Source organism: Callithrix jacchus, chromosome 1, assembly GCF_049354715.1.
Source record: "Callithrix jacchus isolate 240 chromosome 1, calJac240_pri, whole genome shotgun sequence".
In the NCBI taxonomy this organism is placed as follows: domain Eukaryota; kingdom Metazoa; phylum Chordata; class Mammalia; order Primates; family Cebidae; genus Callithrix; species Callithrix jacchus.
In genome coordinates this window covers 83,892,868-83,903,231 of record NC_133502.1, presented here as the reverse complement: position 1 = coordinate 83,903,231, position 10,364 = coordinate 83,892,868, and the positions used below count along the sequence as shown (strand labels likewise).

At 51.8% G+C, this 10,364-nt stretch overlaps 1 protein-coding gene across 10 annotated transcripts in view; it reads right to left on the bottom strand.

Moving 5' to 3' along the window:
- Positions 1-10,364, bottom strand: part of LOC144579193 (serine/threonine-protein kinase PAK 4-like) — a 180,649-nt gene that overhangs the window by 79,430 nt on the left and 90,855 nt on the right. For 6 of the 10 annotated variants that reach the window (XM_078348520.1, XM_078348522.1, XM_078348519.1 and 3 more), the window contains 2 exons: positions 7,583-9,914; positions 5,526-5,669 (listed from right to left, as the gene is read on the bottom strand). In XM_078348520.1, the coding sequence (XP_078204646.1) occupies positions 9,525-9,914 (390 nt within the window). In that variant the 3' untranslated portion in view covers positions 5,526-5,669; positions 7,583-9,524. The remainder of the gene's footprint in view (positions 1-5,525; positions 5,670-7,582; positions 9,915-10,364) is intronic. The other 4 variants (XM_078348541.1, XM_078348535.1, XM_078348544.1 and 1 more) reach the window with 2 other exon arrangements.

Sequence of the window (10,364 nt, the reverse complement as noted above, 5' to 3'; positions counted from 1 at the left end):
CTGGGAAGAAGGGAGGGAGATAGAAGGGAAGGAAAGAGAAATGAAGAGAGGAAGGAAGAAAGGAAAAGAGACTTTCTTAAATGATAGCTTATAGTGATTTATTTCTATCATTGTCCACAGCTTACCTGGCCATACAGGAGACTGAAAAATCTACTATCATTCTGTAGGTAGCAATGTGCCTCAAATTAGGTTTAGTTACTAAGACAGAGGGTTGGGATAGGCAGCTAGCAATTTTTCTTATACTAACATTTCATTATTATTTTTTAAGTGCCAGAGTGTGGCTGGTCCCAAAAGCTTACAAGCAAAATTAATAATTGACATTGGAGCTTTTTTTTCTGAAGCATCACTGCAATCTTGAATTCAGCAGAAAACAAGCAAGTAAATGTGTGAAATAATGAGTCCAGCCCCACAATCTTCCTAGTGTTCCCATGAACACTATTCATTGATTCCAAGCTACACATTTAAAACATACAAAAAACTGTCCTGAGGCCAAAGAATAGCATGTGTAGTTTGGTTTGCTGCCACCAAGTGATGAGAGAGCTTTTGCATGGTCGTGCATGGTGAACGGCAGGCGAACACTCAAGCTGAGCTCCCTGGAGTTGGGTGTATTCGTGTATTTTCCCTTATCCTTCCCAACATCCCCAAAATAAGTTATATAAAGAAAAAAACACTGATTTAAAAATATTTCAATATAAAATATTACAGTGAATCTATGACTTTATACTTTTCAAGCATTGCAATTCTTCAAACAGCCAGTAGAGACAGAAAGGTAAAGCTGGAACAACTTAGAGATTGTCCATGCTAGGTGCCTCCTTTACCAGAGAAAGAAACTGTGATGGGGAGAGGTAAAATAGCCTACTCAAGCTCAAGAGAGATACCATCTCTCGACTCCCAGGCTCACTCCATTTAGCCCCTTTGGGGCAGTGTCTGAGAGACCCTTTGACATTGGAAAACTCCACAGAACAGCCACCTAAGACTTCAGCGATGGCCAGTGAAGTTTAGAACAAAAATGTGGAATAAGCATTTTCCCCATCACCCTTGTGATTAAGGAGAGACAGAGAGGTTCTTCAGAGCTGTAGGGCAGCTTTGATGCCCCAGGGTTCATTCCAAGTGGCCCAGCAAGGATGCTGAACAGAGTCACCAGGGCAGGTGTGGCCTGGGCTCTGGAGCAGCTCATGGGCAGTGGAAGCACTAGCAAGATACTACAGGGAACATCAGAGGGATGTGGGGGAGGTGTTTCCTCTTTCTCCACATCACCAGCCTCTTGGTTCTCCATTAGTTAGTTCTACATTTCTCCAGGGGTGGGGATGTATAAGAATACACCTAGACTTTCCTCCCAGAAATTCTAAACTATACTAAGACCAGGGTGGGGCCCAGAAAATTTTATTTTTATCACGTGTCCCTGGAGATGCTGAGGCAGCCATCTTGCTACTATCTGAGGACAAGTGATCAGGAAGCTCTGCACTGGATGACTCACAGAAAGCCCTACCTCCATCCCAGTGCTGCTCTTGTCTGGGAAGACTACTCCATGAAGTTTGTGATCCACCTTTCCTTGCTATAATTAACAGACAATGTGATTAGAAGTTCTTCCTCAGCCTCAGGCTCCATTACCTCCCACTGTCAGTGTCTTTTCTTCCCTGGTAATGGGAAGCCAGTCTCCCTGTGCTAACTCTCCACAAACTAGAAGACAGGTGACTAGGTCACCTGTCAGCCTCTCTGTCTCAATTAAACGATCCCCATTCCTCTCACCACTTATCTGTGCTATTTTCCAACCCAAGAATCATTTCTGTGCTTTTCTCTAAATGCGCTCCAAGTTCTCTCTAGTTCCCCTGCTTTGTCTTTGTTCCTAATTCTTCCCTTCAACAGTTTGTGTCTTGTAAGATTAAAAAGAAATTCCTGCTCCAAAAGTTTGAAGGCTATTTTGACAAGATTAATTTAAGAAACCTCCCTGCAGCATCACAGCAATCCAGGAAAGAAGGCAGGTTGCATAAGAAAGTCTAAGGAAGGTAGTACAATAAATAACTCCATTGTCTCCATGGCAACACACCCCAAAAGTTTTCTGGATGCCCACAGTGGCAGGAAGGTCTGAAGGTCCACCTGCTGGCTCACTGGAAAGCAAGGAAGAATGGCTTAACTTTCCCTCCATTCATGTGGTAGAGATCAGGGCAGGCCAGGACTACCCGACAGACTGAGGAAGTGGGAGAAAACAGAATCAAATGTGGGATCCAGAGAGCAAAGAGAAGGAGTGTAGGAAAAGTGTGGGTCATCACTGACCCCTGCTGACAATGGCATCCATTTAAACCGTAAGCAGAAATTCATTTTTGAGAACATTTTTAAGGATGTCAAAAAGCCTTCTCAAGGGGATGAGATGAAAAATCAGCCAGGCAAGGTGGAAGGAGAAAGAAAGGAAGTGAGACCAAGAGTAGAACACAAAGTAAGACAAAGTTCAGTGGCTGCTGCAGACCTATTTTCTCCAGAGAATAGAAGGAAAGGAAAAAGATGGCAGAGGGAAGAGAAGTCAGTGGAAAAGGTGGAAATTGAGTGAGAATCTGCCTTCCCAGCCTTTGGGTTCCAGAAAATACAGCACATATACACCATGAAATACTATGTAGCCATAAAAAAGAATGAGTTCATGTCTTTTACCAGGACATGGATGAAGCTGGAAACCATTATTCTCAGCAAACTAACACAGGAACAGAAAACCAAATACTGCATGTTCTCATTTGTAACTGGGAGTTGCACAATGAGAACACATGGCCACAGGGAGTGGAACATCTCACACTGAGGCCTGTCGGGTAGGGGGAAAGGGGAGGGAGAGCATTAGGATAAATACCTAAAGCATGTAGGGCTTAAAACCTAGATGACAGGTTGACACCTGCAGCAAACCACCATGGCACATGTATACCTGTGTAAAAACCTGCATGTTCTGCACATCCATGTACCCCAAAACTTAATGTAAAATTTAAAAAATATTTTTTAAAAAAGAGCCTGGGCAACATGGCAAAACCCTGTCTCTACAATATATACAATATAGTAATAATAATTAACTGGGAGTGGGAGCACACACCTGTACTTCTTCCTACGTGGGAGGCTAAAGTGGGAGGATCACATGAGCCCAGGTTGGTCAAGGCTGCAGTGAGCCATAATCATGCCACTGCACCCCAACCTGGAGAAAAGAGTAAGACCCTGTCTTGAGGAAAAACAAAAGATGGAAGAGGAAGGTAGGAGAGTCAGGAGAGAGATATGAAGATGCTACACTGTTGCCTTTGAAGATGGAAGAGGGACTATGAGCTAAGGAACGCAGGCAGCCTCTACAGAAGTTGGACAAAGCAAGGAACTAGATTCTACCCCAGAATCTCCAAAGAAATGTAGCCCTGATAATATCCTGATTTTATCCCAGTAAGATGTATTTCAAACTCAGACCTCCAGAACTTAAAGATAAACCATATTATATCAAGTGACTAAGTGAGTGATAATCAACTACAGCAACCATAGAAAACTAATATAAAAACTAAGAGGCACAGTCGTTCCCATTACCCACAGTGTAGCTTTCCACAGTTTCAGTTCCCTGTGTACATCCCAAAAATATCAGATGGAAAATTCCAGAAACAAAACATTCAGTTTTCATTTGCATGCCATTCCAAGGAGAGTGATAAAAAACTTACACGATCCAAAGTGCCCCACCTGGGGCCGTGAATCTCCCTTTGTGTAGCCTATCCACACTGGCTACACTACCAATTCTGTCATGCACTCAGTAGCTGGCTCAGCTATTAGACTATTGCTGTACATGCATGGGGCAGCAGCAGTGGCAATCCTGGACACTGGCACCAGTACCATAGAACCTAGGACCAGATACTGCCACAGTCAGCCTGCAGGTACGGGAGGGCAGGAGGTGCTCAGTCACAACTCTGGCTGCACAGTGCCCAGCACCTGCAGACCTGTGCTCTAAGCCAGAGCTAAGGAAAAGTGGACCCTAGGGTGGGATGGTGGTATACTCCATGATCCTCATGCTCTCAGGGAGCAGCCCCACCAGAATCTGCCATGGTCTCAGCGACAGCTGCTACCTGGAAATGGTGCAAGTCAGTATTGGTGGCAACCCCTGCCCCTGTCCTCCCCTACCAGCAGGAGTGAACCCAGGGCCAGATGTCATCATGGCGCCTAATTTATGTGGTCGATGGCACAGCTGCAAGGGGGCGGAAAGTGGTGCTCAGCCTCATCCTGGGGGCTGCAGTGGGCCCAGAGCCTGCAATCCTACACTCTGGGCTTGAACAAAGGAAGCATGGATCTTAGGGTGGGGGGAGGTGCCTTGGGCGACCCCCAGGCTGTCTGAAACCAGCCCTGCAGCCTCCCATGCATTCTGCTGCACCTGCCACTTACAGATGGCATGTGGCAGCAGTAGTGGCAATCCCTGATCCTGCCCACTTCCACTGGCAATGCGGACCCAAGGGCCAGACCCTGCTGTGGTGCCTAAATTGGGCTTCACAGCAGGAGGAGGACTAGAACTGGGCACCCAGACCCATCCCATTGGCTGCAGGGTACCCAGCGCCCACAACTAGCTCCCTGGACCAGGGTCAAAAAGGAACAGAAAGAGGGTGGGAACCAGCACTCAGCCCCACCCTCGAGGCTGCACAGCATCCAGCACCCAGATCCCACACTCTGGGCAGGGGCAAGGAAGATGGACTCTAGGCGGTACACTGGGCAATTCTTGGGCCATCTAGAGCCAGCCTCTGCCTTGGGCTTAGCTGCAGCTGCCACCTGCAAATGGCTATGCAGCAGCCACAGTGATAAACCCCGACACTGCCTGCCGGCTCAACCGCAGTGAGGATCCCAGTGCCAGAAGCCTCTGTGGCTCCTCACATAGTCAGTGAGCCCTGCTGCTGCAGTAAAGCAGAAACCAGCCAGTTGGCCTCAAGGATCCAGCGGCTGCAGAGCACCCAGTGACCCAGTGACCCATCAATCTGTGCATCAGCCAAGAAAGAGGTGCCCTAGGCTGGGAGGGCAGTCTGCTGGACAGCCCTCGGGTGTTCTGGGACTAGCCCTGCCAGCCAACTGCAGCCACCCCTTGCAGATGCACATCAGCAGCAGTGGCAACCCTGGACATGCACATGGCAGCCAGCAGCACAAAACCAGGGACCAGACGCCACTGTGGCCCTAACAGAGGCAGTGAAGCTCCAGCTGCTGGAGTGCGGGAAGTGGCACTCAGCCCCATTTTAGTGCTGGCACAGTGTTGAGACCCGTGGCCCAGCACTCAGGGAGCCACCAAGGAGGAGCAGATCCTAGGGTGGGAGGGGGGTATTCCACAACCCTCAGGCCTCACTCAGGTCTGGGACATGCACTGCCACCCTCTGCTGCAGGCTCAACTGCAGCTGCCACCTGCACATGGCACGGCAGAAGCAGTGGCAACCTCAGCTCTGCCTGCCATAACCAGCAGTGGGGGACCCAGGGCCCAAGGCCACCTCAGAGGCTGCCACCTGGTCACCTCCGCACTCTGTCCCTGCCCTGGTGGCAGCCAGCCATGCTCCTACCTCTCCTGCACTCTGTGGTCTCCATCGCTGCCACCCACTGCAGCGAGGCGAGCTGTGGTGCCATGGGCTTCAGCCTCCAGCATGAAGCAGATGGCTCTTCCTTCTCCTGGCATAGAGCAGCTAGATGGGCAAAGCCAGAAAAGCCTAGAAGAGGACACAGAGAGTGGTAGCTTTAGACCCCCACCTTGCCCTGCTGGCCACTGAGTGGCACAGGCCAATTTCAGTGAAGGCACTCACACCCACCCTCCAAAGTCCACAGCATCTATTTTTGGTTCAAACTGGCTAGGGAGTGGAGACTGGAAACACCATGGTGCCTGGGCTTCCCACTCCACAGGAACCACTGGGACCACCCAGGCTGTGCTCGGGAAGCAGTAGCAGCAGAAACTCAGTCACAGCCAGCCCTCCCCACCAAAGTGCTGGATGCCATTCCTGAGACCTCAACCCACAGGGCCCTGTCACCCCATGGTGTCTGCCACTGCTTCTCTGGGCATTCTTGGCAGTCTCTGCAACACAGAATGTGTGGGCTCAGGTCTAGGAATCATGATGGGTCTGGGTGCCCTGCTGTGATCAGGATTTTCACATAAACGTGTGCCCACCATGCAGGAGGAGATGGTCCTTTAGAATTTAGAGTCTGAGGAGAAGAGGACCACTCCTCGCTGAGAGACCACTGCTGTCACTAAAACCTCCATCACCTAACACCAGCAGTGCAGCTTCCGACAGAGCCCCTAACCTGCTTTCACCGGCAGTGTAGCCCCAGGATAGTGCCAACAACCCATACCCCACCACCAGCAGCATAGCATGTGATGGCAGCCCCTAACCTGCCCCTGCCTTAGATACTGCAGCACTCGATGGCACCTGCAAACCAACCCCCTGCATGGGCAGCACAGCCCAGGATAGCACCCAAACTGACTCCCTGCAGTGGGCAGTGTAGCCACAGTTAGCATCCCCAACCAGACCCCCACTGCAGGCAGTGATGCACCTATATGGCCCCCAAACCACCCCCCACTGCTGGCACTGCAACACTGAACAGTGAGTGCCCTAACCCACTCTCTGTTGGGAACAGTGCAGCACTGGATACTTCCCCCAACCAACTCCCTGCCTTGGGCAGTGCCTCCATGGATAGCACTCCAAACTCCCTCTCCACCTTGTGAAGTACCACCATGGATAGCTTGGGTAGCCTGATAGTGCACCCAACCTGCCCCTGTCATAATCAATGCAGCCCGGAATAGCACACTCACCCACTCTTTGCCAGGCAGCACAGATCCCTGAGAGCACCCAACCCACTCGCCACCTCTCCCCAACTCAGGCTGAGTATCTGGCCCCAAGAGTTCCCCCACCAACCCTCTACCCCGCTCCATGGGCAGTCCAACCCTGTGCAGCTCTCCCAACAAGCTCCCCCACCTCTGTCTCAGTGTAGTCTCCATGGCACCTTTAAACACCCCCACTCCCTGCCACCAGCAGTGTAGCACCCTATAGTAACCCTAACCCATACTCTATCACCAGCACTGCAGTATCAGATAGTGCCCCCAACCCACTCTTCATGTGGGCAATGCAGCCTTGGATAGTGCCCCCAACCCACTCCCAGGCACAGGCAATGATGTCCTGGATATCACACCCCCAAACCACTGGGGGCAATGTAACACCTGATAGAACCCCCAACCCACCCCTCACTGCTGGCAGTGTTGCACCCCATAGTGCCACAAACCCATCCCTGACAAGGGCATTGCAGCACCTGATAGCTCTTCCAACTCACCCCCCACCTAGGACAGTACATCCCCAGATAGTGCCCAGAAAATGCCCCCACTGCTGCTGGCAGTACTGCTTAGGACAGAACCCATCCCAGCCCCAAGCAATGGGCAGCACACCCCAAGAAAGGGCCCCCAACCCTCTCCCATCCATGGGCAGTGGCACCTCAAATAACCCCCCACCAGCCCCTACAACACCCACAGTGACACCCTGGATAGTGCCCACTGCCCATGGCAGGGCACCCCAAAACTGTCCCCTATGCCTCAGGCTGTGCAGGCCAAGATGGAGAACCTATCCCACCATCATTTTACCTTTCCAGTTGTGCTGTAGTCTCAGTCACTGCCACCAACCAAAACAGCGAGGCAAGGCGATACTGCAGGCTCCAACCTCCAGAATGGGTGGTGGGCGACTACTCCTCCTTCTCTAAGCCAGCTCAGAGCATGTGGGCCCACGTACTCAGAAGAATCTGAAATGGCAAGACCAATGGGTACACAAAAAACACTACAAAGTAGCAGAAGAATCCAATCTAGAACCTGACCAGACAATTCTGCAGACATAAAGTCAAACAACAGATAAGAGATTAGGTTCTCAAAATTAACGATTCATTAGGAAACTAACTTGCCAGGCAAGGTGACTCACACCTGTAATCCCAGCACTTTGGGAGGCCTACTTGGGTGGATTACCTGAGGTCAGGAGTTTGAAACCAGCCTGACCAATATGGTGAAACCCTATCTCTACTAAAAATACAAATATTAGCCTGGCATCATTGTGGTGGGTATCTGTAGTCCCAGGTACTCAGGAGGCTGAGACAGAATTGCCTCAAGCCAGGAGGTGAAGGTTGCAGTGAACTGAGACTGGCACTGCACTCCAGCCTGGGTGACACAGCCGGAATCAGTCTGTTAAAAAAAAAGTAGAAATGTACCTGTGGTTTTCGAAAAGGGGGAAACTCAAACACTGTAGGTGGAAATGAAAATTAGGATACCCCAGCTCGGAGGGCTGTGGGGCTTGGAGAGACCCAGGTCCTGGGCTTCACCATGGCTCAGGGTCTGTGCACTCCTAGATGCTGGATGTGGGTCAGACAAGGGCATAGCCTTCCAGGCAAAACGGGTTGTGGATGCTGCCATGGCAAGCACCCCACAACCACCCCCATGCATATGACTGGGGCCCAAATGCCCACAAAGAAGTCAGGGCTGGAAAGCAGGGAGCCATGGAGAAGGAGCAGGGAGGTCTGGAGGGTTCCCAGTGGGGTACAAGTTTTCACCACTTACTGCAAAGACCTGCCTCCTCCTCCTCTTCCATCATCACATGGAAGCCATGGTGGCTTCTCTGAAAAAACTCCCTCTGACTGTGCCACTGCTTCTGCTGACTTCCTCCAGCCATGCTGTGGCCTCTGAGGACTCCTTCCCACCATGGTGCCATGGCCTCTGTGGACTCCCTCCAGCCGAGGCTCGGTTCCTGCAGAATCCTTGCAGGAAGCACGCAGTCTCTGCTTCCATAGGGCATGCACGCTGGCAGCATCCCTTGCCTCAAGCTGAAGCACTACCGCCTCTTAAAGGGGCCATGGCTCAGACTGGCCAGAACAGCTTCAGGATGCAGCACAGGCTGAGCCTCTCGTCCAGCCCCAGGGTTGAACTAAAGGCCTCCGGTCTCTCATCCTCCCTGGCTCTAGGGCCCTAGAGGTTGCAGGAGAGGAGCCTTGTAACCCCAGCCCCAAGATCAGCCCTCTTTACCTGGAGCACACCCATGATCTGCCCCCGCTTCCTCTGGACCTCAGCTTCAAAGATCTGTGAAGGAAGCGGCCTGGAGGGAACTCTGGGCTCCATCAAGCTCAGTGCCTTAGGATCTAGGGTGGGCTCAGTTCTTGCTTTATCCTATCTAAGGCAAGGCAGTGTGCACCTGCTCAGGCTTTATAAGCCAAGCTGAGGACTTTACCCAAAACAGCCAGGGAAAGAGGCGAGTCCATAGGCAGGTGACATTTCCCATAACTGCTGGGGTGGGCTCTGCTCCCACAAAGAGAAAGCGGCCTGCCTGAAGACATCACTCAGAAATCAGAGCCAAGGTTGGAAGCAGTGGCTCATGGTTGTAATCCCAGCACTTTGGGAGGCCAAGGCAGGAAGATCACCTGAGGTCAGGAGCTGGAGATCAGCCTGGCCAACAGAATGAAACCCCATCTCTACTAAAAATACAAAAATTAGCTTGGCATGGTTGCGGGCACCTGTAATCCCAGCTACTTAGGAGGCTGAGGCAGGAGAATCACTTGAACCCAGGGAGGCAGAGCTTGCAGTGAGCCAAGATTACACCACTGCACTCCAGCCTGGGCAACAGAGTGAGACTCCATTTCAAAATGAAAGGAAAAAAAAGAATGAATGAATGAACATACACATGTCTGCAGTACCTCCTCATCCAGAGCACCATTCCCAGCAATGACTCCACAGGCTGAGCCCCACCTCCCGCTGGCACTGCAGGTGGACTAGAGCTGATGACAGCAGGACAACTCCAAGCCACCCCAGGGCTCACTTCTGGCCTGTAGGGAAGGTGGGAGATGAGCTCTGGGGCCGTCCAGTAAGGTTTGTCGACCAGCGACTTCCTCCGGGGCACTTCTTTGCTCACCTGGGCACAGAACCCGAAGTCTGACAGCTTCACCTGGAGCAGGACAGAGGCAGTGGGTTCAGCAGAGCTGGCACAGTGGAAGGGTGAGCAGGGGCATCTGTCTGTGCAATTCCTCAGCTTCACACACAACGTGTGGCCCAGAGGTCAGAGCTGGGCTTCAGAGCCAGACCCCTGGGGAGCTCTACCACCTCCTGGTGGGGGCTCTTGGGTGAGTCACCTCCCACAGGATCCCCCCATCTCCCTCCCTGACAGCCTGTAGGACTCTTGGGGGCAGTGGCCTGGGTACTGCAGACAGCAAAGGCCAGGTGGGGCTGGGAATGGGTGGCCCTGAAAGCCTGTGCCCTGCTGCCCTGGAGCATCTTGGGTTGGGTTGGAGAGGAAGGTAGCCCTGCTCTGGAGCTGTGAGGGGCCACAGCCTATCTTTACAACAACCAGGACCCCCACATCTTCTTAGGAACTGTGGGCCTCTTTATGTTTTTTTTT